The sequence below is a fragment of the Schistocerca nitens genome, chromosome 3 (assembly GCF_023898315.1).
Source record: "Schistocerca nitens isolate TAMUIC-IGC-003100 chromosome 3, iqSchNite1.1, whole genome shotgun sequence".
Lineage (NCBI taxonomy): Eukaryota > Metazoa > Arthropoda > Insecta > Orthoptera > Acrididae > Schistocerca > Schistocerca nitens.
Window position 1 is genome coordinate 886,170,484 of NC_064616.1, and position 25,974 is coordinate 886,196,457.

Sequence of the window (25,974 nt, forward strand, 5' to 3'; positions counted from 1 at the left end):
TACTGTCTGACACTGATACATATATTTATAAACTTATCTGGCTGATATGAAATATTTAACTGCAAAGAATAAGATTCATTAACTCTAATACATATGGGCTATATTAATCAGAGTTGAACTTTGCAGAAATAGCAGATAACTGCTGTTTGGGTTAAGTGCATTTGTCTAATTGCAAACCTGGGACAATGCTCACACATATAAGATAGATTAGAACTGGTTTACTATGTCGTTTATGAGTGGTACAGTAGCAGTTGCAAAATTAAATCTAAATGGATTCTTCATACATTCTTTAAAATCAATTTCAATGAAGGTATGGAAAATGTGTGACCCAAAACTAGATGTAGAAACAAAACATAATATGTAGCTGATGTTGCAGTAAAACATTGCTTATTTATTATCAAACATTTCTGTTACAAATGCTCCCATGTAATCCAAAAATTATAAATGTAAGTAAAAACATTATAGTTAGAGATACTTGTTGGAATGGACAAATGTTGTGTAATACACTTAACAGTTACTTGAGTGAAATAGCTAATTTTGCAATGCTTAATGCCTATGGCAGACTGCATCCTTTTATGCAATTGTTTTATGTTTGTAAAATTTATGTATGAATGATTCATTCTACTTCTTGTACATTAGTGTAGGATGATAGGACCAACAGTAATAAAAATAATTACAGCTTTAATAACCACACCTTCCTGTCATTTGCCACTGAAGAAAATGTTGTGCTCTCAAAATGACTGATCTCTTTAATATGTAGTATGATACAATTCTGAACCTATTATTTCAGTTATTGGTGTTAATTGTCTAAAACTGTTCCCAATAGAACGAGTGCAGAAGTACTGAAGCTTATAAGTATACTTATGAAATTTATAAAAATATTTATGAACACAGTATTTGCAACTATGCAAACACATTCAATGTGTTTTATATTTTTAACTATTAAATGAAGTTGCTCAAAAATGTGGTGTGACAAATATAATTAATTGTTATCTATCAAGTAATAGTCTCATTATAATAAAAAGGTAGCCATTTGCAAATAAGGCTGTCAACAGAAGTAAGTGGCAGTGTTTATAAACAATATTTTTTCAAATACTTTCATGGTGTTAATATTACCTAATATCACACTCTGCTGCACACTTCTAACAATAATAACAATTATCTTACAATTTGCAATATAACAGGATCATGTTGCAATCAGAAATATAAATTAGGTATGATTGATTTTATTATTTATTTCTGAATAGCATTGCTATTCATACCTACTTAATGTGCAGGTAACTCATTCACAGCCTTTATCAAACGAAAGACACATTATTGGTATCTATGATATCGACTAACGCATCACTTATATGGTAGATGAAGTTATGATATTATCAGCAAAACAAATGCATATGTAAGAAAGAACACAGCAACATGGCATCTACTACCACAGCCAAAGATTATCAAACAAATTAACCTCCCAATTGTACCACTCTCTCTCATACATCCCAGCTCTTTCAGTTCCCAAAATGGAATTTCATTTCATCCCACACACTTACAATTCTTATAGCCATCTTGTATCAATCTACATCAGTATTGTCCTTCTTCAACATTTTTTTTCAATTGTGTCAATCATAATCATGCCATCCTCTAGCCACAATATGCTGCTTCTATTTTACTTCTCATTATATTAAATCTTTGGTGATATGGATATTGTTTACTCATCATTATACTAAGAATTTTCTTATTTTCCTATACAACATGCCATGAAAAGCATTTTCTTCTGTTTCCTTAACTCATTCCAAATTTCTCATTCTTACTCACTCTTACACACATTCTGGCTCACTATTATGTGAATGTGGGTGTGTTAGCTGTTTACATCACTAGCATAGCTTTCAGATATTTTCCTTACCATAGTTAGTATACCTTCATTTTTGGGTTCACAGTAACTTCTGAACCTCATTAGTCATTATGTAACAATGTTATTCAGTCCCAAGAGACAAAAATATCCAATTTATGATGTAAGTCCAGTTTGTATCCATTTAATGAACTGGATAAAGGATTAGAAGACTGAAAAAACAAAATGTCATTCTCACTTTTAAAAGTAAGAGATATTACTGCTGCTATGTACAACCAAATTAATTTTCTTCCTCATCATTTCTGCCGACATCTGAGAAATATCCCTCATAAGTGCACAAACTGCGGTAAGATACAGTGTATTATGTGATGAGTATGTTATGTGATTAGTGGACTTTTAAGTTGCCAACAAAAAGATTTCAAAAGAAAATTATGGAGACCAAAGATTTAATTTGTATATCAAACACTTACTAGGACATCTAATGATGTCATTTATGTGATCTCTATATCTGGGAGATAAGGCAGCTCTCTGTATGAAAATATGAAATCTTTGGTCTGCTTATAAGTATGAGTTTATCTTTGAGAATATTTCTTATAATCACTGAGGTGAATGTTCATTTTTACAAAGTTTTCACAACAGATACAGACTTTGAAGCTTGATGAGTATTAATAATGTGTCTTTGAGCCAGTGGTTTGCAAACTGATCCCCAAATGGTATGTGCTACTCCCCTGTTGGTCCCATCCTTTCTCTTGTGAAGCAGAAATATGTATGGTACTTGCAGTTTTTCAAACATGATCATGTCATCCATTAATATGAAGAAAACAAATTATATTCCATTAGGAAAGAGGAATGAAAACCAAGATTTCCAACTCGCACTGGATGGAAATGAGTTACAAAGGGGATGATATACAAAACTTTTAGGAATGTGTGTTGATCAGGACTTAAACTGGAAAGACCAAGTAAATAAACACGCCCAGAGACTTAGTTCTGCATGTTCTGTTCTGAGGAATGATTTTATATAGTTTGTTCCTCAGATGGTGCTAGAATGACTTATTTTCATTACTTCCAGTCTTTGTAGTTTATGGGATAGTTTTTTGAGATAAAATTAATAGTCAGTTAAAAGAAATTTTTACTTTACAGAAAAGGCCTATTTGAATATTGTCACATAGCTCTACTAGGTCTCACTGAAAGCCCCTGCTTAAAACATCTAGTTTGCATACTGTACCCTCCCTGTACATACACAGATGTGTGCTGATGATAAGAGCTAGACTTGGTGACCTGCAAACCAACCAGAGTTACCACTGTCGTAATACTCACAACTCTGGTCCCTCCATATTTGACAATTGAAGAAACTCATACTCAAAGACATGTGAGCTACTTTGGTTTCATTCTTTATAATGCACTGCCAAATGACATGAAGTGGTTTGAGAAGGAAATGGTTTTAGGGAAGAGTTAAAACCATTTCTTGTTGAGAAGTGTTTCTACAATGTAAGTGAATATGTTAGCTTACAGGAATACTTGGCCACCATTTACTGTTGAATTCATTTGATTCTGTGCTGTGTTTCTCTTAGCAAAACAATGTTTCTGCTGTTGGTTTTCTGTTTTCTCTGTTTCAGATGCAGAGCAATACACCTCCTCAGAGAAGCAATCTGGTGCTAGGTTAGTTGTGATGGATAAAGAATCAGCAGATTTTGTGTGTTCATATGTTATGCTTTACAACAGTGTTATATAATGTATTCATGTGTTTTTATTTTCAGAAGTTCCAGTTATATGATTGATTTACTTCTTGTGCATATTGCAGTCTCAATGTAGACTATGTATTTGTGACTCCATTTCGAATCATGTACTGAGAGAGGTGACTATGACAATCTTAAGGCACTGTACTTGCATTTAGGAGGAGTAGAGTTTATTCCCTGCTCAACCATCTTGACATGGGTTTCCCATGGTTTCCTCAAGTTGCTTAGGTGAAAGCTGGGATGGTTCCTTTGATGGGCAATGGCCGACTTCTTGCCCTATCCTCGCCTAATCCTGTCCTACATTGTTTATGTTTTTATGTTGTATACATTATTTCTATAATGTATCTGACACATCCGTTGGCCTAAGGACTATAGGTAAATCAACAAATCACAACTTCATCTCACCAGTAAATGACTATAGCTGTAGATTCTAAAGTTGACATTTCTAGTAACAAGTATGCAATAATAAAATAACTTTATTATTAGGTATGGTACAATACATACTGTTTTCTCCACTTATAGTTTCTGAGTAGGCTACATAAAAATCCCACGAAATGAACTGCAGAACTGTGTCCAGTGACTGACAGCTTGCTATGTGTATCACAAAGGCAATATAATACTGAATATATCACATAAATAAGAAAGAAAAGACCATTTTTCTTTCATGGGTGTAGTGACAGCTGCTTTATTTACGTATTTATAATGTAATACTGCCATCCTTTCATGAAAGCTTCCAGGTTTTTTGTTTGCTTCTATAAAACCAAGAAACTTTTTGATCAAAACACCATTGCACAATCCTTCAATTATATTAAATATACATAACATCCAATGGTAATAAAGGAGAACAGTCTGTTACATAGATATCATAAAATATTTTATATTATAAACTGGATTCTACAGAATTGAAAAAGTAGAGAAGTAACATAACTTTGGATAAATTTATTTTTAAAACAAACAATATTGTGAGATATTTCAGAAAACAAAGATGCCTTTGTTAAGTTTATGAAAGTGAATGTTTTGGTTCATATAAAGTAATTTATTACCAAGAAAATAAAATCCACACTAAAACCTGAAGTAAAAGGCTAATGTCAATTAAAAATACTTTAAAATAGTATCTTAAACTGACTGAACTACATGTAATATTAATAATTAGCATATTCAGAATTTCATCACCAAAATATAGGTATGGACACAGTTTCATGAATAGACTAATCCAGTGAAAATGAGGGATATGAAGCATTACAAATGGACAATTGGAAACTTCTGATTGCTTGAAACAAGGTGTCAGTAGAGTAACATAACCTATTTTACATACAATGTGCTACCCATAGTTATTTTTAATTGGAATCAGCTTGGACATTGATAGATTAACTTGATGTATGCCTTATACAGTTCTGTAGTACACACTATGTTTGAAGAGTAAGGATAGGCTTTTCTCAATGACTGAGGTATAGAATGTTACCGGTGGACTGTTCATTTGTGCTGTTAGGAACAGCAATGCAAAACTTCAATACTGCTAGGTGCACTTTGCACTATTAAGGTTCAGAACGAAACAGATTTTTATCAGTGCAGCTCTGTGAAAAGATAACAGAAAACAAATCTTAAAGAGAAGCATGTTAACTAAAATTAAGAGAAAATACAATTCTTGTGCATCATCAATGGATTAGTATTGGAAAATGTGAGAAGTGCATGGAAAAAAGGAATTTGAAACTGGTGATGGATTCTTGCATTACATACAAGAATCTTTTAAATCATAGTGAAAATGCTTAACTTCAAACACAGTGGCCATGGATTATATTAATTACTGAATTGAAGCCACAAAAGTAATGGGATACCCTCCAGAACTTAGTCCAAAATATGAACTCAAAAAAAAAAAAAAAAAAAAAAAAAGAGAGAGAGAGAGAGAGAGAGCACAACAAAATGTAAGAACGTAAATGAGGCAATATGAAAGTTGAAAATATATAGACGTGCTCCATTATTTAAGATTCAGGTAAGAAGACTGCAGCTCTATTATTAATCACTCAAATTCTACAGCTACCAGTGCTAGAAGCTTACTGTTTGCTGCTGAAGTCACTTATTGATTATCATTTTAACAGTTTAGTTATTAAGTAGGCTGAAGTTTACTCACAAATGTTTGTCAGTTAAATGAAAATTAGAGGATATGAACATGTCAGGGAAAGTTTCAGCAGAATATGAAGGCTCTAGGAGTATAGGTCAACCCATAGAATTAGCACTGAGTCATAAACATGCACACAGAAAGAACAAAAACATCTCTAGCTTTTAGATGAATCCTTTAATGAGTTAGAGTAGCAGAGCTCACCAGTCTAGGAACAACCTGCAGATCACAACATACTTGTGTACAATGGCTGCTTTAGAATCCATACCATTTGGATACTTACCCCAGCACCAACTTTTCTGAACTACACATATGAGATGAGCATAGAAGGAAAGTTCTGGTAGAATGTAAATCACTTGGGAGTAAGAGAGACCACTCATCGATTAGCAGAAATGTTGACTTGTCAACAGGCAATACACACAAGGAGAAAGAAAACTTGCTAGCTTTTGAACCAACCCTTTCTTGAGCTACAATACAAATCCACGCACACAATACATGCACACACACAAGCACATTCTCTCTCTCTCTCTCTCTCTCTCTCTCTCTCTCTCTCTCTCTCCTCTCTGACTTGTCTATGCCCCTACATAGTGCCAGCACTATGTTGGGGTGTGTCCATGTTTGCACACATGTATGTTTTGTGTGCGTGTTCATACTCGAGAAAGGATTGATTCTAAAAGCTAGCAAAGCTTCTTTATTTTTTGCTTGTGCCTGTTGATGACTCAATGCTTCTGCTATTTGGTGAGAAACCTCCTTTACTCCCAAATTATTTACTCTGTAGATGGGAGTTATCCTTGCAACACAGCCTTCATTTCCAAAATCCTCCTGGCCTCAAACTCTGCTGACTACTTCCCATATCCTCTACCCAACATTCTTCCCTTACTCTGTCCTGAACCACCTAATGATCCACTTCTCCACATCATTGTCATAATGCACTATATTAACTCACCAGCTCCAGAGCCCATGTGCTGCATTTCTGTCCTGTGTGTCTGTTGTCTCTGTCCCGTGCTGCTATCCCACATGCCTGTTGCCTACTTTGGAGCCATCAGCCGTCATTCCCCAATCCTCCCTACCACTCTTGCGTTTTCTCTCTGTGTAAACCCCACACTCAACCCAACCCTTCACCCCTAGTCTACCTGCCAAACTGCAGTCCCAGAGTAATGTGTTTAGCTGTCACAATGTGTGTGTGTGTGTGTGTGTGTGTGTGTGTGTGTGTGTGTGTGTGTGTGTGTGTGTGTGTGTGTGTGCACGTGTGCATGTGTGCACGTGTGCGTGTGTGCATGTGTGCGTGTGTGCGTGTGTGTGTGTGTGTGTGGGCGCGCGCACACACACATGCGCAAAAGTGTGTGCATTCATGTATGTGTTTGTCCTCATCTGAAAGCTAGCAAAGTTTTCATTATTTTTGTCTGTCTGTTGATGGCTCAATGCTTCTATTATTCAGTGAGCTGTCTTCCCTGCTACTAAGTTATTTAGAAGATATGGTACTCCATATCTTCTCAACAAAAAATTTAGATACATCCAGGTGACAATTTTGTTGTTATTATAAGCATTTCCATTGGTATGTGACTATTATGTACAGAAAGCTTTTGTCTGATAATTCATATGATCAAAGTACAAATTTTCTTACCTTACTTTTTTTTATTTAGGGAAACACTGTGGTATAGCATTTATAGCATTTTCAGCATGAAAGAATAATTTTTCTAACTGACACATTTTAAGAAATTGTCATCTTTAACCTGTATGAAAACATTATAGTTTCCCTAAATATTTTATTTTTGCACAACATGAATCACTGCTCACTTACAAATGAATGAAAAATTTCAAACCAAGTTCTGTTTTATGTTAGCTTCACAGATGCAGTAATGATTGTTAGTCCAACATCTGCTATGAGAACAATCAGCTAATACACTGACCATAAGGTAAATGTATATGTTGTTCTAAGGATACCAGCTATTTTTTTCTGATTACTGTTTTTATAATATACATAATAGAGCCTAAGTCTCTCATATTTCATGGATTATTCGTGAGACAGAAGCTTTGAATAAAATTAGACTGTTTGTTAATTACTGTGCTAATTTGTCAGGTACAAATCAGTTATACAGTTGAGCAGAATCTTGCTGATAAATATTTCCTACACTTTTCAGAAAAAGTTACCTTCATTGAGAAAGTAGTCACAAAGATGTTTATTGTATCTATGGAAAGTATGGAAACCAAACTCAGTTAGGTGATATGGTGATACATAACAGCTGAAGTATAAGTGAATCCATAGTTATCCTTATAAACTCACAGAAGGACAACCATGACAAACACATGAATAGGAAGCAAAGAACATGATAGCTTTATAACTTCATTTTGTCAGTATCTGTATTGTCTTCACAGATCATAATTTATTTAAGCATGTTCTGCTAGTACTTTTCCTTTTAAAAGGAAGATTAAACATGCTTTGATAATGAAATAAAAATATTTATCATATACATTTATAGTTTCTCTTTTGTAGAACAAATTATAGGAAGACTACAACAATATAATAAATTGATCAATTGTCACAAAAGTTAACAAGTACTTCACATTTACTTACAGTTATTAAAAATGTGGACAGTATAAATTATACTGAATATGTTGTGCAGCACATGGAGCACCATTTATGATGGTGGCAAACTACACCCAAAAATATAATAAATTGATACAGACCCAGATTTAAGAAATCTAGAATCCATGGTCTTGTATATGCAAAAAATCATACATTTACTTATCCAATACATAGTTTGAAGAATGAAAAAAAGACTAAAATTGAAAGAGTACTGAATAATGTCTCCAGAAGTGTTTAAATATTGATGATAACATAGTTGTGATTTAGTAATCCTCTTCTTCATAACAAGTCTCATGATGCTCGTGGTCACTGCAAAATATATTTAAAACCTTGTCATAACTATAGATGTTTCATAAAATTCCTTATAACAGTAATGTGCTATTATCAAATACTTTAGAGACATTCTTCCATTTTAATTTTTTATTTTAGTTTATGTTTACAGTTTACAATCACACATGCACATGGAATTTAACTGCTACATGCTTTTCTTCAGCTCAAAACACAGAAAGATGTTTTCATAAACATTTAGGGGTGGTGATATGTTTCCGAGGGATAGACAAGCTTCTGTAAGGTGATCTTGCAAAATAATCATAGTAAGGTTAAGTGAGAGACTGCTGGACAGAAAGGAGGAATCATAAAGCATACAGTTTCATTGGAGTAAAGAAAAAACATACTCACGTTTTCAGATTACATGCCAATGCAGCCATCATCATTATTGCATCATCATCACCATTACTGTGTAATCATTTTCATTTTCAGTTGTAGATCTACTGTGGCTCAATAAGTAAAACCAGTTCAGCAACATGTTCCTCTTGCCTGTGTACATGTAATCTCTGTGTTGTTCTTTTCAATGAATATTGAAAAATTATCCAAAGGCCTATTACCACTACTGTTATAAATTGTGATTAAGTTAGAAGAGGCCAAACTATGATCAAAAGCTAATAAAGATGACACGGGAGCAGTATGTATATTTTTAAGGAGTGTAAAGTATTGTCAAGGGAAATTATAAATTAAGCAAACATATCAAATTTTTCTGATCTGAGTTCTGGTCCGAGCTGTTGAAGATGTCAGTCACTGTGTGTGAGGTGTGCTTCTTGAACGAAAGTGTGTGTGCTTTCTTTTCTGAAGAAGACTTTGGTCAAAATCTAAATGTGCAACAGTTTTTTTTTTTTTTTTGTGCCTGTCTGCAACTCAGAGCATCATATTTGCAGTGAGTAGGAGTTTATCCTTACCTTAATATTGTTTTCTGATCCTGACATAGTCATTGTTACCCTGACATTATGGAATGCCTATATCAAAGACTTTTTCATGACAAATGTAAAAGAAATGGAGCATAAAAAAGTTGCTCCACCACAGAAGTAGCCACATCAGTGTATGAAATATTGGAACTAATACATAAAAAAAATTAAAATTAAAACTATATGCTGCTTTAAGGAACATGCAGTGATGACTTGTAAAATTGTTTATTATATATTTCAGCATTAGGTCAGACAAGTGGTATCATTAGCAGTTGTGATTTATTAACAAGCTATCATCTGATGATTTTGATGCCTTACACAGTAACTCATCAACTGTCACAGTTGAGAATGCCTTCTCAGTTGTAACAGGTGATTAGTTACTATATAACATAATCATCTAACAATGACTACATAATAAGTCAAAACTGGTAATAATATCATTTGTATGACCTGAAGCTTAAATATATGGTTAAAAATTATGTGAATTAAACATTAACAAGAGTCAACTTATTTATCTTTGGAAACATCCTCAAAACTGTTGTTATGATAACACTGAAGTCATTCTGATTAGACAAATTAATAATATTATGTGGGTAGTGCAGAGTTGACTCACTAAATATTCGTCAAAATTATAAGAAGCTTTAAAAAGGGAAGGATATATTTCATCATATGTGTTGTAGCATGTTCTCACAGACCTTGAGTTCAGTGAAGGGCTTTATAAAATCACTGTTTTCATTGTGTCTGACACTAATTATGATTCTGTTTCCTTGATAATTAAAGCAATTGAAACATGTTTCAAGGAGCTAAAATTCTGATCAGTTCCATGTTAAAAATTGATGGTGAAAGAGAAACTGATGAAACAAATACACCACTCTTTTAGCATGTATTCTATCTATAACTGGGAAAATTCCTTAAAAAATTCAGAAATAGTAAGTGAAGCCAAATGCCTTATAACTGTGTTGTCTTTTAACATCTGTGTTCCTTTGTGATAATTGTTGTCTTCTCTAGCTTTTTAATCAGGTTATAATTACATCAATAAGCCATGCGTAAAGTGCTTGTAAGTTCTTTCCTACAACAAATAGTAAGGTAGCCTATCTAAAGCTATGCTGGTGACATCTATTACATTCATTCCTTCTTCTGAAATTTTTTGAATACTTTTGCATACTCATACACAATATTTCTGAAATTCCATAACACAGATAAATACTCCTCTCATCATCTCACTCACTATATCATTCACCTTATTTTACAACACTTTATTGGTTCTCCTAATAGTTCAGTAATGAGGATCCTCATCTGTATTCTGTCATTTTATCTCATGAAATGAGACAACATGAGAATTAACATACTGGTATCTAGTTTTCAAAAGGAATTAAATGTAATTCTAGGCTTAGGAGAGAAAGTTTGTGCACTTCAATGGAAAGCTGTCTGCTACAAAAGTGTTATTACCTTCTGATGTGGTAATGATGATAAATAATGATGATTACAATTCTGGAGGGGACGAAATGAGCATGCACCATTTACTACAATGTGCAAATTTTACATTTATACACCATCCAAGATCCAAGTAGACAGATAACATACCAGTCCACAGCATCCTATTTTTACAACCTTGTGTTACACTGTATTTAAAGATTTGGATAGGTTTTGACAAATACTACATGCGATATTTTGTGTGTTTAATATTGGAAAATACAGTATGGGAAACACACAATTTTAGGAAAACAGATCTTTATTCCTGTTAATGTTGTAAATCCTGATCATAAATCAAACACATTAAAAGCAATCAATAATTGTTTTGGACTGAGGAGATTATCCTCAGTGACTGAAATGAAGGATAGAATTTGAAACGTATCTGAAGTTGAAGGAGGTGTGCAGTGTTATCATATTACTCTTCTAGCTTTTTAGAAGAAAATTATTAATTTAAAAGCTAAAAATACTATTGACTATTTTTATTCTGTTTGCCATTCTGTATTTAATTTAAAATGATAAGTGCAGATCTTGTTTTCCCCAAATTGCACTGTTGTGTATAAACTTGCATAAGGGACTTTACATTCTTACAGCACATATCACAACTATCCATGCATTTCTGAAGTACAAAGTCTGGACATTTACATACATACAGAAATGGAACTGATACTATTCTTGCAACGTAACATAATTTAAAAATTGTTTTAACAATTTTAAGGTAGAGTATAAAAAATTATTTCTAGCTAACAGTGACGTAATTTGTAAGAATATGAAGAAAGAATCATGAAGAACAGCAAACGTTTCTCTAATTTACTGCCAGACAAGCACAAAAGTTTCTCTTTAATTGTTTATGGGTGCTCGAGTACTAATCCTGAACTCATAACTTGAGCTGTAAGCTGTATCAGCAGTTGGTTCACTACTGTCCTTTCTTATTTATTCAAAGCCATTTAATATAATATATCTCAACAGTATCCAAGAAAAATATCCTGACTTCAAAATTTTTATAATGTATTATTTATTTCATTCAGTGACAAAAAGAAGCATCAAGTTATCAGCACAAGTTGAAGTTATCACAAGCAACAGTTTAGATTCATGTAACATTAGACTTCTCAAATGGTGAATGTACATGTTAGGTACTCACTCCTCCTTGCATGGGAATTTATTGGCACTCTGGCCACAACCATTGCCACAACCAGGACAGTACCAGTAGCACAAAACACCCACTGACACACCAAATATCAAATTTGGTATGAGAAGTGACAATATTAGCTGACGTAAGTTATCTTCCCAACTGTACTGTGCAACAACCATCTCTGGATAGGTGCGGCTGTAGTAACAAGGAAATGGTTGTTTCCCAACTTCACCATACTGCTTGGCAAAAACCGTACAGTTAACCTGAAAAATTCAGAATGATATATATTTTTAGAGAAATCATTCCCTTTCTCTCTTGCAAAAATATAATTTTATCTTTAAATACATTAAACATTTTTGCAAAGCAATGCTACATAAATTTAATTCAGTGAGTGCTTAATATGGAATGGCTAATAAGGAATTTCAGCATGACAGCCCATTTTCCTTCAGTTCTTTAAATTAATTATTTTTTACTTAATACAACTCTTCATGCTATGGACTAACACACTGTACTACTGTTTTCATGTGTTTTCTCTCTGTTAGGAATGTCCATTGTTTCATTCTTGTAAAAGCTCTCTGTCCAGAGAAAATCACTTTACTTTGAACACTGTATTGTTCATGGGAACAAGACCCTCACTATAGGGAGGGTGTTTAAGAAGAACTTTTGAAGTCATTTTACCAGAAACGCTAGTTTACATTTGTGACTGATGCTGGAGCACTGCAGTTATGAAAAAACTAACTGTCATGATGCTACCTTGACCAGATGCTTTTTAAGTACTCCTGAAACTTGAGGAAGGCTTTAATCAATCTACCACTTATCAGGAAGTGTTTATTTATATTTCAGCACTGTGTATTTTACCACACCTCTAACAGTTAAAAAGACAGATGCCACTGGTGCACCCCTATTTTCAAACATTCAGCCCTTTTTTTGTAATCTAGTTTGAATATCATCACAGTACATACATATTTTTTATTGCCTGGAAACTATGCAAGAGAGCATTATCCTTCACCAACAAAATTATATGTACAATCTGCTTCTCTGTCAAAGAGTGAGATACTTGCGAAGAACATGCTTACTGACTACATGGTGATCTTGCATAATAGAGCAAACTGGTGTAGCAGACACAGCACTCCGTCTTCAGGCCACAAGTGGCCCATCGGGACCATCCGACCGCCGTATCATCCTCACTGAGGATGCGGATAGGAGGGGCGTGTGGTCAGCACACTGCTCTCCCGGTCGTTATGATGGTTTTCTTTGACCGGAGCCGCCACTGTTCGGTCGAGTAGCTCCTCAATTGGCATCACGAGGCTGAGTGCACCCCGAAAAATGGCAACAGTGCATGGTGGCTGGATGGTCACCCATCCAAGTGCTGGCCATGTCTGACAGCGCTTAACTTCGGTGATCTCACGGGAACCAGTGTATCCACTGTGGCAAGGCCGTGTAGCAGACAGGTACAAGAATTACTCTGTCTGGTGATATGACTACCCACTACCTTTCACCATTAGTTTTCAGCTCACAGGAACATACTCTTCAATAATCAGTTAAGGGTAATGTGAGTAGAGGATATCCTTGGTACTCAACCATCTGAAGTTAGAAGAGCAATAAGAACAATGTTCTTCAAGTACTGAAGACCTTTATTTTCTTTCAAAACACTGATCCATTCTGAGACCTTCAAGGAAAGTGTATCACAAACCGCTCAAAACTACCACTTCTTGGTTCTAATTGCCTACCAGTATTTATATGAGTACTGATTTAATTAATGAAAAGCTTCACCATGCAGTTTTTCATTATTTAAACCATGAACAACACAGTGGCAGGCTTTTCATATAACATCAATTATGCTGAACAAAATTAAGTTATATGAATAACCTGAGCTAGAGACTATCCTTCCATGTACAGACAGATGTAAATAAACACAAACTCAATTGTGGCTTATCAACCTGGGGACTCATTTGGCATAATGACCAAAGATTTGCTAGGTCCTTCTGTAAGTGTATGTTTCCAGTGCAGACAAAATATCATTTATCGATGTTATACAACATATGAATGCTAGTCAGTAAATTAATTCTATTAATTCTCAGTAATATGATAAGGTGTTGTAACGACGACCGGAACGGTCGCGGGGTAGTAGTGACGGAAATGCGGTGGGACCTGTGGAGCGGCCCGCGAACAACAACACAACGGGAGAGGATGGACATGACCAGCGGAGGACCTTATAACACAACAAGAGCAGACAACACAGTAATGAACCAAACAAGACAACCACGTCCACTGAAATATAAACACGAAGCCAATACGCTGTCTGAGACGATATGTCCTGAGACGCAACGCGATGTTAGACTGCTGGCTGAGTGCGAGACAGGCACTTAAGTATGCTATTGGGGGCACCACTATTGGCCACTGGGACCACGTGTTTCACTGTGGCACCCTCACACTAAAAGCAGGCCAGGAGGCACGCGCCGCCACAGCTTACAGCGTGATGGTGCAGAGACCTCTATGGGTCTTTGACGTCCATGACGTCTGGCGCGCATTCAAATTCCGTGGCGTGCGGTACCAGATAAGGTATGAGTGATGTGTTCTAAGATGTAGATGGAGAAACACTGCATATGTGAAATAATCATTGGGATTCAAATGTTGATCAGGGAAACAGTTTTAATCCAAAACATGGTTCATTTTAGAGAACAATTCAGACTATAAACTGAGCAAGATTCAGTAATAATTGTGTCAATAGCATGTAAGGACACCCTCCAAATTATTGATAACTTAAGGGAGATACTTATTTTGTGAGATTACACTTACATCTAGACTCCAAAAACTGCCATTATGGTGCAAAGTGGAGGGAAACCATGAGCTTAACAGCACAACAATAACAATAAAATGTGTAGTTCACCTTACAGATTTTTTATTGTGTGGAGCCTGTGATATTGCTGACAGGTTTGTAACTAATATGTGTGAAAGCTGTATGAGATGAATTGGGGAACACAAAATAAAACTATTATGGTGCAGAATGAAAAATTTTAAAAAAAATGTAATGTATATTACTCTCACAAGAAATTATAGACTCATGTTAGAGAGTATTGTATACAGAAGGGTCCAGAAAAATGTAGACACTCTCTGATAGTCAATATTAATGGAACAAAATGATATACTGTGACAATTCATGCAAGGGGGGAAGGTTATTTTGTGTGTTCAAAGTGATCCCCCCCCCCCCCCCCCATGAACCATGGACCTTGCCGTTGGTGGGGAGGCTTGCGTGCCTCAGTGATACAGATAGCCGTACCGTAGGTACAACCACAACGGAGGGGTATCTGTTGAGAGGCCAGACAAACGTGTGGTTCCTGAAGAGGGGCAGCAGCCTTTTCAGTAGTTGCAAGGGCAACAGTCCGGATGATTGACTGATCTGGCCTTGTAACAATAACCAAAACGGCCTTGCTGTGCTGGTACTGCGAACGGCTGAAAGCAAGGGGCAACTACGGCCGTAATTTTTCCCGAGGGCATGCAGCTTTACTGTATGATTAAATCATGATGGCGTCCTCTTGGGTAAAATATTCCAGAGGTAAAATAGTCCCCCATTCGGATCTCTGGGCGGGGACTACTCAAGAGGATGTCGTTATCAGGAGAAATAAAACTGGCGTTCTACGGATCGGAGCGTGGAATGTCAGGTCCCTTAATCGGGCAGGTAGGTTAGAAAATTTGAAAAGGGAAATGGATAGGTTAAAGTTAGATATAGTGGGAATTAGTGAAGTTCGGTGGCAGGAGTAACAAGACATCTGGTCAGGTGACTACAGGGTTATAAACACAAAGTCAAATAGGGGTAATGCAGGAGTAGGTTTAATAATGAATAGGAAAATAGGAACACGGGTAAGCTACTACAAACAGCTTAGTGAACGCATTATTGTGGCCAAGATAGATACGAAGCCCACACCTACTACAGTAGTACAAGTTTATATGCCAACTAGCTCTGCAGATGACGAAGAAATTGAAGAAATGTATGATTAAATAAAAGAAATTATTCAGATAGTGAAGGGAGACGGAAATTTAATAGTCATGGGTGACTGGAATTCGAGTGTAGGAAAAGGGAGAGAAGAAAACGTAGTAGGTGAATATGGATTGGGGCTAAGAAATGAAAGAGGAAGCCGCCTAGTAGAATTTTGCACAGAGCACAACTTAATCATAGCTAACACTTGGTTTAAGAATCATGAAAGAAGGTTGTATACATGGAAGAACCCTGGAGATACTAAAAGGTATCAGATAAATTATATAATGGTAAGACAGAGATTTAGGAACCAGGTTTTAAATTGTAAGACATTTCCAGGCGCAGATGTGGACTCTGACCACAATCTATTGGTTATGACCTGTAGATTAAAACTGAAGAAACTGCAAAAAGGTGGGAATTTAAGGAGATGGGACCTGGATAAACTGAAAGAACCAGAGGTTGTACAGAGTTTCAGGGAGAGCATAAGGGAACAATTGACAGGAATTGGGGAAAGAAATACAGTAGAAGAAGAATGGGTAGCTTTGAGGGATGAAGTAGAGAAGGCAGCAGAGGATCAAATAGGTAAAAAGACGAGGGCTAGTAGAAATCCTTGGGTAACAGAAGAAATATTGAATTTAATTGATGAAAGGAGAAAATATAAAAATGCAGTAAATGAAGCAGGCAAAAAGGAATACAAACGTCTCAAAAATGAGATCGACAGGAAGTGCAAAATGGCTAAGCAGGGATGGCTAGAGGACAAATGTAAGGATGTAGAGGCTTATCTTACTAGGGGTAAGATAGATACTGCCTACAGGAAAATTAAAGAGACCTTTGGAGATAAGAGAACCACTTGTATGAATATCAAGAGCTCAGATGGAAACCCAGTTCTAAGCAAAGAAGGGAAAGCAGAAAGGTGGAAGGAGTATATAGAGGGTCTATACAAGGGCGATGTACTTGAGGACAATATTATGGAAATGGAAGAGGATGTAGATGAAGATGAAATGGGAGATACGATACTGCGTGAAGAGTTTGACAGAGCACTGAAAGACCTGAATCGAAACAAGGCCCCCGGAGTAGACAACATTCCATTGGAACTACTGGCGGCCTTGGGAGAGCCAGTCCTGACAAAACTCTACCATCTGGTGAGCAAGATGTATGAAACAGGCGAAATACCCTCAGATTTCAAGAAGAATATAATAATTCCAATCCCAAAGAAAGCAGGTGTTGACAGATGTGAAAATTACCGAACTATCAGTTTAATAAGCCACGGCTGCAAAATACTAACGCGAATTCTTTACAGACAAATGGAAAAACTGGTAGAAGCCGACCTCGGGGAAGATCAGTTCGGATTCTGTAGAAATACTGGAACACGTGAGGCAATACTGACCTTACGACTTATCTTAGAAGAAAGATTAAGGAAAGGCAAACCTACGTTTCTAGCATTTGTAGACTTAGAGAAAGCTTTTGACAATGTTAACTGGAATACTCTCTTTCAAATTCTAAAGGTGGCAGGGGTAAAATACAGGGAGCGAAAGGCTATTTACAATTTGTACAGAAACCAGATGGCAGTTATAAGAGTTGAGGGACATGAAAGGGAAGCAGTGGTTGGGAAGGGAGTAAGACAGGGTTGTAGCCTCTCCCCGATGTTATTAAATCTGTATATTGAGCAAGCAGTAAAGGAAACAAAAGAAAAATTTGGAGTAGGTATTAAAATCCATGGAGAAGAAATAAAAACTTTGAGGTTTGCCGATGACATTGTAATTCTGTCAGAGACAGCAAAGGACTTGGAAGAGCAGTTGAACGGAATGGATGGTGTCTTGAAGGGAGGATATAAGATGAACATCAACAAAAGCAAAACGAGGATAATGGAATGTAGTCGAATTAAGTCGGGTGATGTTGAGGGTATTAGATTAGGAAATGAGACACTGAAAGTGGTAAAGGAGTTTTGCTATTTGGGGAGCAAAATAACTGATGATGGTTGAAGTAGAGAGGATATAAAATGTAGACTGGCAATGGCAAGGAAAGCGTTTCTGAAGAAGAGGAATTTGTTAACATTGAGTATAGATTTAAGTGTAAGGAAGTCATTTCTGAAAGTATTTGTATGGAGTGTAGCCATGTATGGAAGTGAAACATGGACGGTAAATAGTTTGGACAAGAAGAGAATAGAAGCTTTCGAAATGTGGTGCTACAGAAGAATGCTGAAGATTAGATGGGTAGATCACATAACTAATTAGGTACTGAATAGGATTGGGGAGAAGAGGAGTTTGTGGCACAACTTGACCAGAAGAAGGGATCGGTTGGTAGGACATGTTCTGAGGCATCAAGGGATCACCAATTTAGTATTGGAGGGCAGCTTGGAGGGTAAAAATCGTAGGGGGAGACCAAGAGATGAATACACTAAGCAGATTCAGAAGGATGTAGGTTGCAGTAGGTACTGGGAGATGAAGAAGCTTGCACAGGATAGAGTAGCATGGAGAGCTGCATCAAACCAGTCTCAGGACTGAAGACCACAACAACAACAACAAAGTGATCCCCATCAACAGCCAAATATGAGGGATGGTTGAAAAGTTTATAACCCCAGGTAGTTACCATAATGTCTTGCAAAAACACCATCACTTACTTCTATGGGGACCCTTAGTGGGTATGTAAGTCAAATTTTGCGACTCCAGCTTCATTAGTTTTGCCGCTAGGATGCATTGTATACCACAGTGTAAGCAAAATGGTGAATATCAAGAGACTCCAGAACCATACTATGATTGAATATCTTCATTTGAAGGGTATGACACCCAAGGAAATTGCATAGGACATATGGAATACACTTCAGGACAGTGCTCCATCTTATGCAATAGGAAAAAACTGGATTACCAGCTTCAAACGTGGAAGAACTAATATGGAAGAAGCACCAAGGAGCAGAAAGCGCGTAACCATGGCCACTGATGAACAGTGACTGCAATTCACAATACGATTTTGCATGATCGTCAAACACCATTTCTATAGGTTGAAACCACATTTGGAATCTTCCATGGGCATGCTCATGAGATTGTTGTGGAAATTTTGGGAATGTGGAGAGTTTCATGTTGGTGGGTCCTGAAGGACTTGAATGCAGATCAGAGACGGGAGCATGTGCAGTGTTGTGAAGAAACTGTCCATCAATATGAAGTAGATGTAGATAGCTTTCATGTAAGGTATGTGACAATGGATAAAATCTAAGTTCACAACTTTGATCCTGAGACAAAACAACAGTCACAACAATGGAAACATTCTTCATCCACTACCTCAAAAAAATTATGTGTGCGAAAGTCAGCCAGTAAGGTGATGGCATCAGTCTTCTGGGATGCAGAAGGGGTAATTGTGGTGGATTACTTGCAAAAGGGCATAACTATCAATGCATCATATTATTGTACCCTCCTCTGCCATTTGAGAGAAGAGATAAAGGCGTGGAAAACTGGCACACAGATTTCGTTCACATCAGGACAATACACCGGTGGACAAAGCTCTCACAACACTGGAAACTCTGCATGAATGCAGGTTTGAATTGTTATGTAATCCACCATATTCTCCAGATTTGGCTCCATCATACTTTTTCCTATTGCCAAAGTTAAAAAAGGATCTCAAGGGATGATGATTTGACAATGGTGATGCAGTGACTGATGCTGTGAACGCTTGGTTGGACTCAAGATCAAAGACCCTTTATTTGAATGGTTTGCTTAAGTTATCTGAGCATACCCTCAAGTGTATTAGTATACACCAGTATTATACTGAATAATAAATTGGCATTATCAAATTTCTGTCATTCTTTATTTTTTAGGCTAATAACTTTTTGACCCCCCCCCCCCCCCCCCATAATGCTGATGCTGCTGAACTGTTGACCGAGCTATGGCTTTCAGTGTTTCTGGTGTCACAGCCATATAGGACACCTTGGAAGTTTCTCGTAGCTCATTCATTGTAGCTGGCTTCTTTTGATAACTTCATTTTTCAAGATTCCCCAAAGGTAGAAGTCAAGTAGTGTAAGAACTGGACAGCATGGTGGCTACTCAACAGCTCCTATTGACCCACCCATTGTCTGGGTAGATTTTCATCCAAGTAGGCTCTCACACCTCTGTGGTAGTGAGACAGAGCACCATCTTGTTGTAGGTAAAATCTTTCATTTCTAAATACCTCTCAGATGCAGGTAAAATTGATGTTTGCAGCATATGAAGATGCACCTCACCAGTTTCAGTACCTTCAAAGAAAAATGGGCCAGTCAAACCATGCAATGAAAGACCCACCACACATTAACACCCAGTGTATTAAGAAGTTTGTCCTCATGAATGTGAGGATTTTCAGGAGGCCAGTACACACAGATGTGGTAGTTTACAGTACTGATATTTTGAATTGTGCCTTGTCAGACCTGCTAATCATCCTTGAAAACTATTCATCCTTGTGAAGCATGCCCTCAGACCACTTGCAGGACTCCATCTTTTGATCCTGGTTATTGTCATTCATAGTGTGCAGTGATCTCAGTCTGTAAACTTTCCATTCTGCAGCCTTCAGGATGTGTTGTACACTTGCTCAGCTTATGCCACTTTCACGTGCACACTGCTTCACAGATTTTTGACGTGACCTAGTAAAATGTTGCAACACAGCAGTGTTCAAAGCTGGGCTTTTTGATGATTTTGGACACCCAGAACTTTCCTTATGACTATCCTGAATGGTACCATCAGATTCAAATTTATCCCAAACATGGTAAATTTTTGCATGTGTTAGTGGCTGAGTTCCATACACATACACCACTACTGTTGTACCTCCATCATGTTTCCATACGTTCAGAACCACTTCAATATGGACTTGCATTGCTCAACCAACACTCTTAATTCATTCATTGCTGCATTGCATCTGCCAGAAGATGCATGCCAAGATCTGCTGAGAAAACAATGGACTCTACTACCATGCAAATTTGCAACAGTATGTCATTTCTTTCCAAATATATTAACTATTAAAGAGTGTCGACATTCTTCTGGACCCCTCTGTAGTTTTTCCTTTATTATCATAAAAGTGTGTAATGCAGCATTTAAGATTTATTATTCAACTGCATGAAATGATAAGGTAATAATAATGAATAAACCTGATATAAGCATTTTATTGAGCACAATTTATTAACATGTCTGTTAACTACTGTGTATTTTTAAAACAATAAACAGCTGAAATGAGTGTCCATGGAAAAATAAATGTTTTAATTTCAAAACTAACATACTATCACTATAAGCTTATGTATTTGTAATGGAAATGTAAGCTAACAAAAGGAATGTACTGACCAAACAAATTTCAAATTTTAGATATGATATATTTAAGGATATACAGAATGAGTTTTTCGATGAAAAAATCGATTTTTGGGTAAATGCATTTTCGAAAAATTTAGACTCTCCCGTTTAATACTATGTATAAAATATTTGGATGACGTGAATAGAACTATTTTAAATAATTTTTTAAAATAATTTCGACACACAATATTCCGCACCTTGTATATGAGACGTGAAATATATCTGATATAGACAGCCTTGCCAGAGATATAATTGAGCACAAGAGAGTTAGCTTTTCTGTTGGCTACACTGCTAGACAGTTGACAATAGATTCTGCACCATTTGTATTGTTTCCTTTGTGAGTACATCCATGTCATTGTTGTGAAAGTCGTATGTGGAGAAGTCATTGAGTTTTCTTTCCTTCAACATGCCAAGACCTAGTCAAAAAAATGGTTCAAATGGCTCTGAGCACTATGGGACTTAACATCTATGGTCATCAGTCCCTTATAACTTAGAACTACTTAAACCTAACTAACCTAAGGACATCACACAACACCCAGCCATCACGAGGCAGAGAAAATCCCTGACCCCGCCGGGAATCGAACCCGGGAAAGACTTAGTCTGAAGGTATTTAGAAAGCATGTACATTGGTGCAAGAAAGTAAAGTGTACTAAAAATTCGTCTGATTCATCTTCATCAGTATCTGATGTCCCAGTAGCGACTAACCTCAACACTGGTAGTGATACATTGAGTGATGCTGCTGCCACTACACCGGAAAGTACTTCAAGAAGAAAACTAGCTGGAATTGAAGAAGAATACAAGAAACTAAATGCTGGGACTACAAAATATGAGGTAATTAACGTCTCTTTATTATCAGACGTTTTGGAGAACAATGTGTGCTGCAATGTGGAAAATGTGGTGTTTCATTGAAAACAAACTTACATGTAGGACTTGCTTGTGAATTAGAGTTGATGTGCAGTTATTGCAAACACTGTGTTACTTTCTTCAATTCCTCACATGTTACTGCAGATACAGGTAAACTATATGATATAAACATTAGACTGGTTTATGGATTATGGTGTATAGGAAAGGGCAGGGCTGCAGGTGTTGTGTGGTGTGATGAACCTCCCTCCTCCACCTTCAAAATTTAACAAACACATAATTGCAATAGGCTCTGCTGTAGAAGATGTGGCACAGGAAAACATGAAAGATGCTGTTGAGGAAGCAGTTGTTGAAAATAATAATAGCAGAGACTTGTCCATAGCTTTTGATGGAAGCTGGCAGAAGAGAGGCCACACATCTCTCAATGGCGTAGTAACAGCTACAAGTGTGGACACTGGTAAGGTAGTTGATGTGGCAATACTTTCCAAGCATTGCAGATGCAAGGAGAAAATGAAAAATAAACATGAAGAGGAGTGCATGGCAAATTACTATGGGTCAAGTGGTGGTATGGAAGTTGCTGGTGTAAGAAGTATTTATCAACACTCAGTAAAATGGTACAACATTAGATACATAAATTATCTTCGAGATGGTGACTCAAAGGCTTTCAAAGAAATTGAGGAACTGGGACCCTATGGTAACGATGTGAAAATTTCCAAACTGGAGTGTGTTGGCCATGTTCAGAAAAGGATGGGATCAAGACTTCAACGACTCAAGGCTAGCATGAAAGGCAAGAAATTGAGCGATGGAAAAACTTTGGATGGGAAAAATAGACTGACAGATGCTACAATAGATCATATTCAGAAGTGATATGGTCTAGCAATAAGACAGAATACAGCAGATGCAGAATTAATGAGAAGAGCAGTCTGGGCTCTGTTTTTTCATACAGCTTCAAACAATGAAAATCCCCAACATGGGCTATGTCCAAAAGGAGACAATAGTTGGTGCAAGTACAACAGAGGCAAGGTAACTAAGAAACAATACAATCACCCTCATCACCTGCCACCTGCCATAATGGATGAAATAAAACCAATATTACGAGACCTCAAAGATATTAGTCTACTAAAGAAATGTCTTCATGGCCGGACTCAAAATCCAAATGAGTGTGTGAACCATGTGATATGGAATAGACTATCTAAAACTGTGTTTGTGGGTATAAACACTCTTCACTTTGTCGTTTTTGATGCTGTTTCATCATTCAATCAGGGCAATATAACAAAGTGCAAAGTTCTGCAGAAGTTGGGGCTCTGTGTAGGACTACAAACTGCCGCAGCTATGCTTTGTTTGGACAAGGAACGGCTCAGGTCTTCAGATAATGCCATAAAAGTATATTCAAAGATGGCTAGACAGCATTGCAGAGACATCAAGAGGAAGCTGTTGGACGATTCTGATGATACAAGCTATGGAGCAGGCTTGTGCTGAAGTAAAAACTTTGAAGCTAATTTCCCGTAACTTTAGTTTTTTTGTGTATAAGGTACATTTTCTCAGGGCCTATTTATAGTAGAAAGATGAAATTTTCTGTAGTCGTTCCTTAAGACCTTCTAATATATCTGAATTAAAAGATATGTGGAATTATTTTGTATTAATGGATGTAAATTTTAAAATACTTGTTAAAATGTATAACTTTTTTTAACATTTACAAAAAATAAAATTTCTGAAAACTATACATTATTTTTTCAAAATTAATAATGCAGCATAAAAGCAGAACATATCTCTGCGTTCTGTGAAAAAATCAAGAGTATCGTCCAAATAACAAATGAGAAAATGTTCCTAACTTTTAGCTCAATTTAACATTGTAAGCATAGGGCGTTCCGTATACCCTTAATTCAGATACAATATTTCCCCAAATTGTCAACCTTAAAATGAAAATATTAAAAAGTATTACTGGTTAATTTGTTTGCACTCTTACTCCATTGTAATGAAGGTACTTATAATAGAGCAAAAACCAAAATTTGAGCCTTTGTTCTAAGGTAAAGGTTGAAGTCTTGGTTTGACTGACTTCAGGTTTGAAAATGTACTTTTTCCAGTTTTGTTTGCATTAATAAGTAGTGGGTATATTCTTAATAATTCTTTGTATCAGGGAAATACTCATGTTTTATGGGTCCTGGTTTGTATGATATAAGATATGGAAGAAATTGGCTTTCCAAACAATCCAAATCACCTCAGACAGCCAGAATTATGGTAACCATTCTTTCAAATAGTATTAGCAGTTTTGTGAACTGAAGTGTCATGCGAATAAATGCTTCACAGAACTTTCAGTATCAGATTTCTATTTGATCTCAGGCTTTTGATGGATTCCTCTGTCATTACTATCAGGATATTTCAGTAAGCCATTAGGTACATCATTTAGTTGACTGAGTCATGTCATGGAGGCATCAAGAAGCCATAGAACTTCCTTATACTGTACTACCAGAGATTATGTCGATGTCTGTTACTAAAGTACATTGTAAGCAAATCTGATTTTGTTGTATGGTGGATGATTCAGCTTATTTCTCAGTAGCCTTTCAGCATCACTCAACCATTTCCACACATCACTTAAGGTGTAGCCACTGTCCTAGTTAAAGTTGTGACACACTCTGATCTGAACAACTTGCTTGATGATAGAATCCTAGCTGGCAGAAACACAGGATAATATTTCTGTGTCATCAAACATAATCACATGTTTGTTCATGAGGGTGTGTTTGGCAATAGCATATTTATTGAAATCACAATACAGTATTTAATGTAGTTTCAGTGCTCTGTGCAGCATTCTGAAATCATTGTAATTGCCTGACTAATTTAACTGTTACTACATTCACAAAGTATCTTATAAATTCCAGGAACACTGGGATCATGGCTGTCTTTTACTGGTTGCAGCATATCTTTAATTTTATTGGGTGGTCAGAATATGTACTGAATATCATGTCTGCCAAAGCCTCCATGTATTTTATTTCCTGGAACTCCAAAAGAAATAAGGAATACTGTAGGCTGATCATCTTCTGAAGACTGAGTACTGTGGTGTTTACCTATTAGAGATGGCTCATTTAATATATCAATCATTACAGCTGTTCTTTCAGAATATGTTCGTTAGATATTTGCTCTTGGACTCCCAGGTGTTCCTTACCACAAACAGTTTTAGCCCTGTCTATCAACATCTTTAAAATTGCTGTCTTATGGGCTGAATAATGAAAGTTTTGTGTGCTTAGATATGTCAGTATGTGTTGGCTTCAAGAACAAACATACAATTATGAAATGGAAATCTTATCCCACACATCTACCTACTGTGATTCCATTATCAAAGAAGCCATTGACATCACAATGTGCAGCAATAATTTCAACTCGGGCAGTGGCTGTACTGTTAGTATTGCATGGAAATGAACACTAGATGCTGCAAGAGAACTAGGTGATAATCTGAGTAATTCACAATTTAATGAAATCGGCATCACTACTAATGGTCTTCAAACATTTGCATCAATACAATTTCTGCTAACAGTAGGAAGGCATGTGGGCTCAAATTTAACATTTGACCTTTGAGTTGCCTGCAAGTGAGGAGCAAACATATATCATAAATCCATTTTGACCTTGACCTCATGATGTCATCAGGGCCTTTGAACATGTGACATCATAAAATACCTCCCCCTTGCTATTCCCTTTCACCCCCTTTGCAGCCAGTCAAAGCCTA

General features: G+C 36.5%; 1 protein-coding gene and 1 long non-coding RNA gene across 2 annotated transcripts in view; one reads left to right on the forward strand and one right to left on the reverse strand.

The window, feature by feature from the left end:
- The first annotated feature begins 992 nt into the window (after positions 1-992).
- On the forward strand, positions 993-3,714 carry LOC126248934 (uncharacterized). The gene is made up of 2 exons (XR_007545563.1): positions 993-3,499; positions 3,598-3,714. It is a non-coding gene; the product is annotated as an uncharacterized LOC126248934 (long non-coding RNA).
- A 4,788-nt stretch (positions 3,715-8,502) lies between these two features.
- LOC126248936 (protein tipE) overlaps positions 8,503-25,974 on the reverse strand; it is an 82,355-nt gene continuing 64,883 nt past the window's right edge. Inside the window, exons 2-3 of the mRNA XM_049950440.1 lie at positions 12,129-12,382; positions 8,503-8,588 (exon numbers count right to left, since the gene is read on the reverse strand). Of these exons, the coding sequence (XP_049806397.1) occupies positions 8,543-8,588; positions 12,129-12,382 (300 nt within the window). The 3' untranslated portion in view covers positions 8,503-8,542. The remainder of the gene's footprint in view (positions 8,589-12,128; positions 12,383-25,974) is intronic.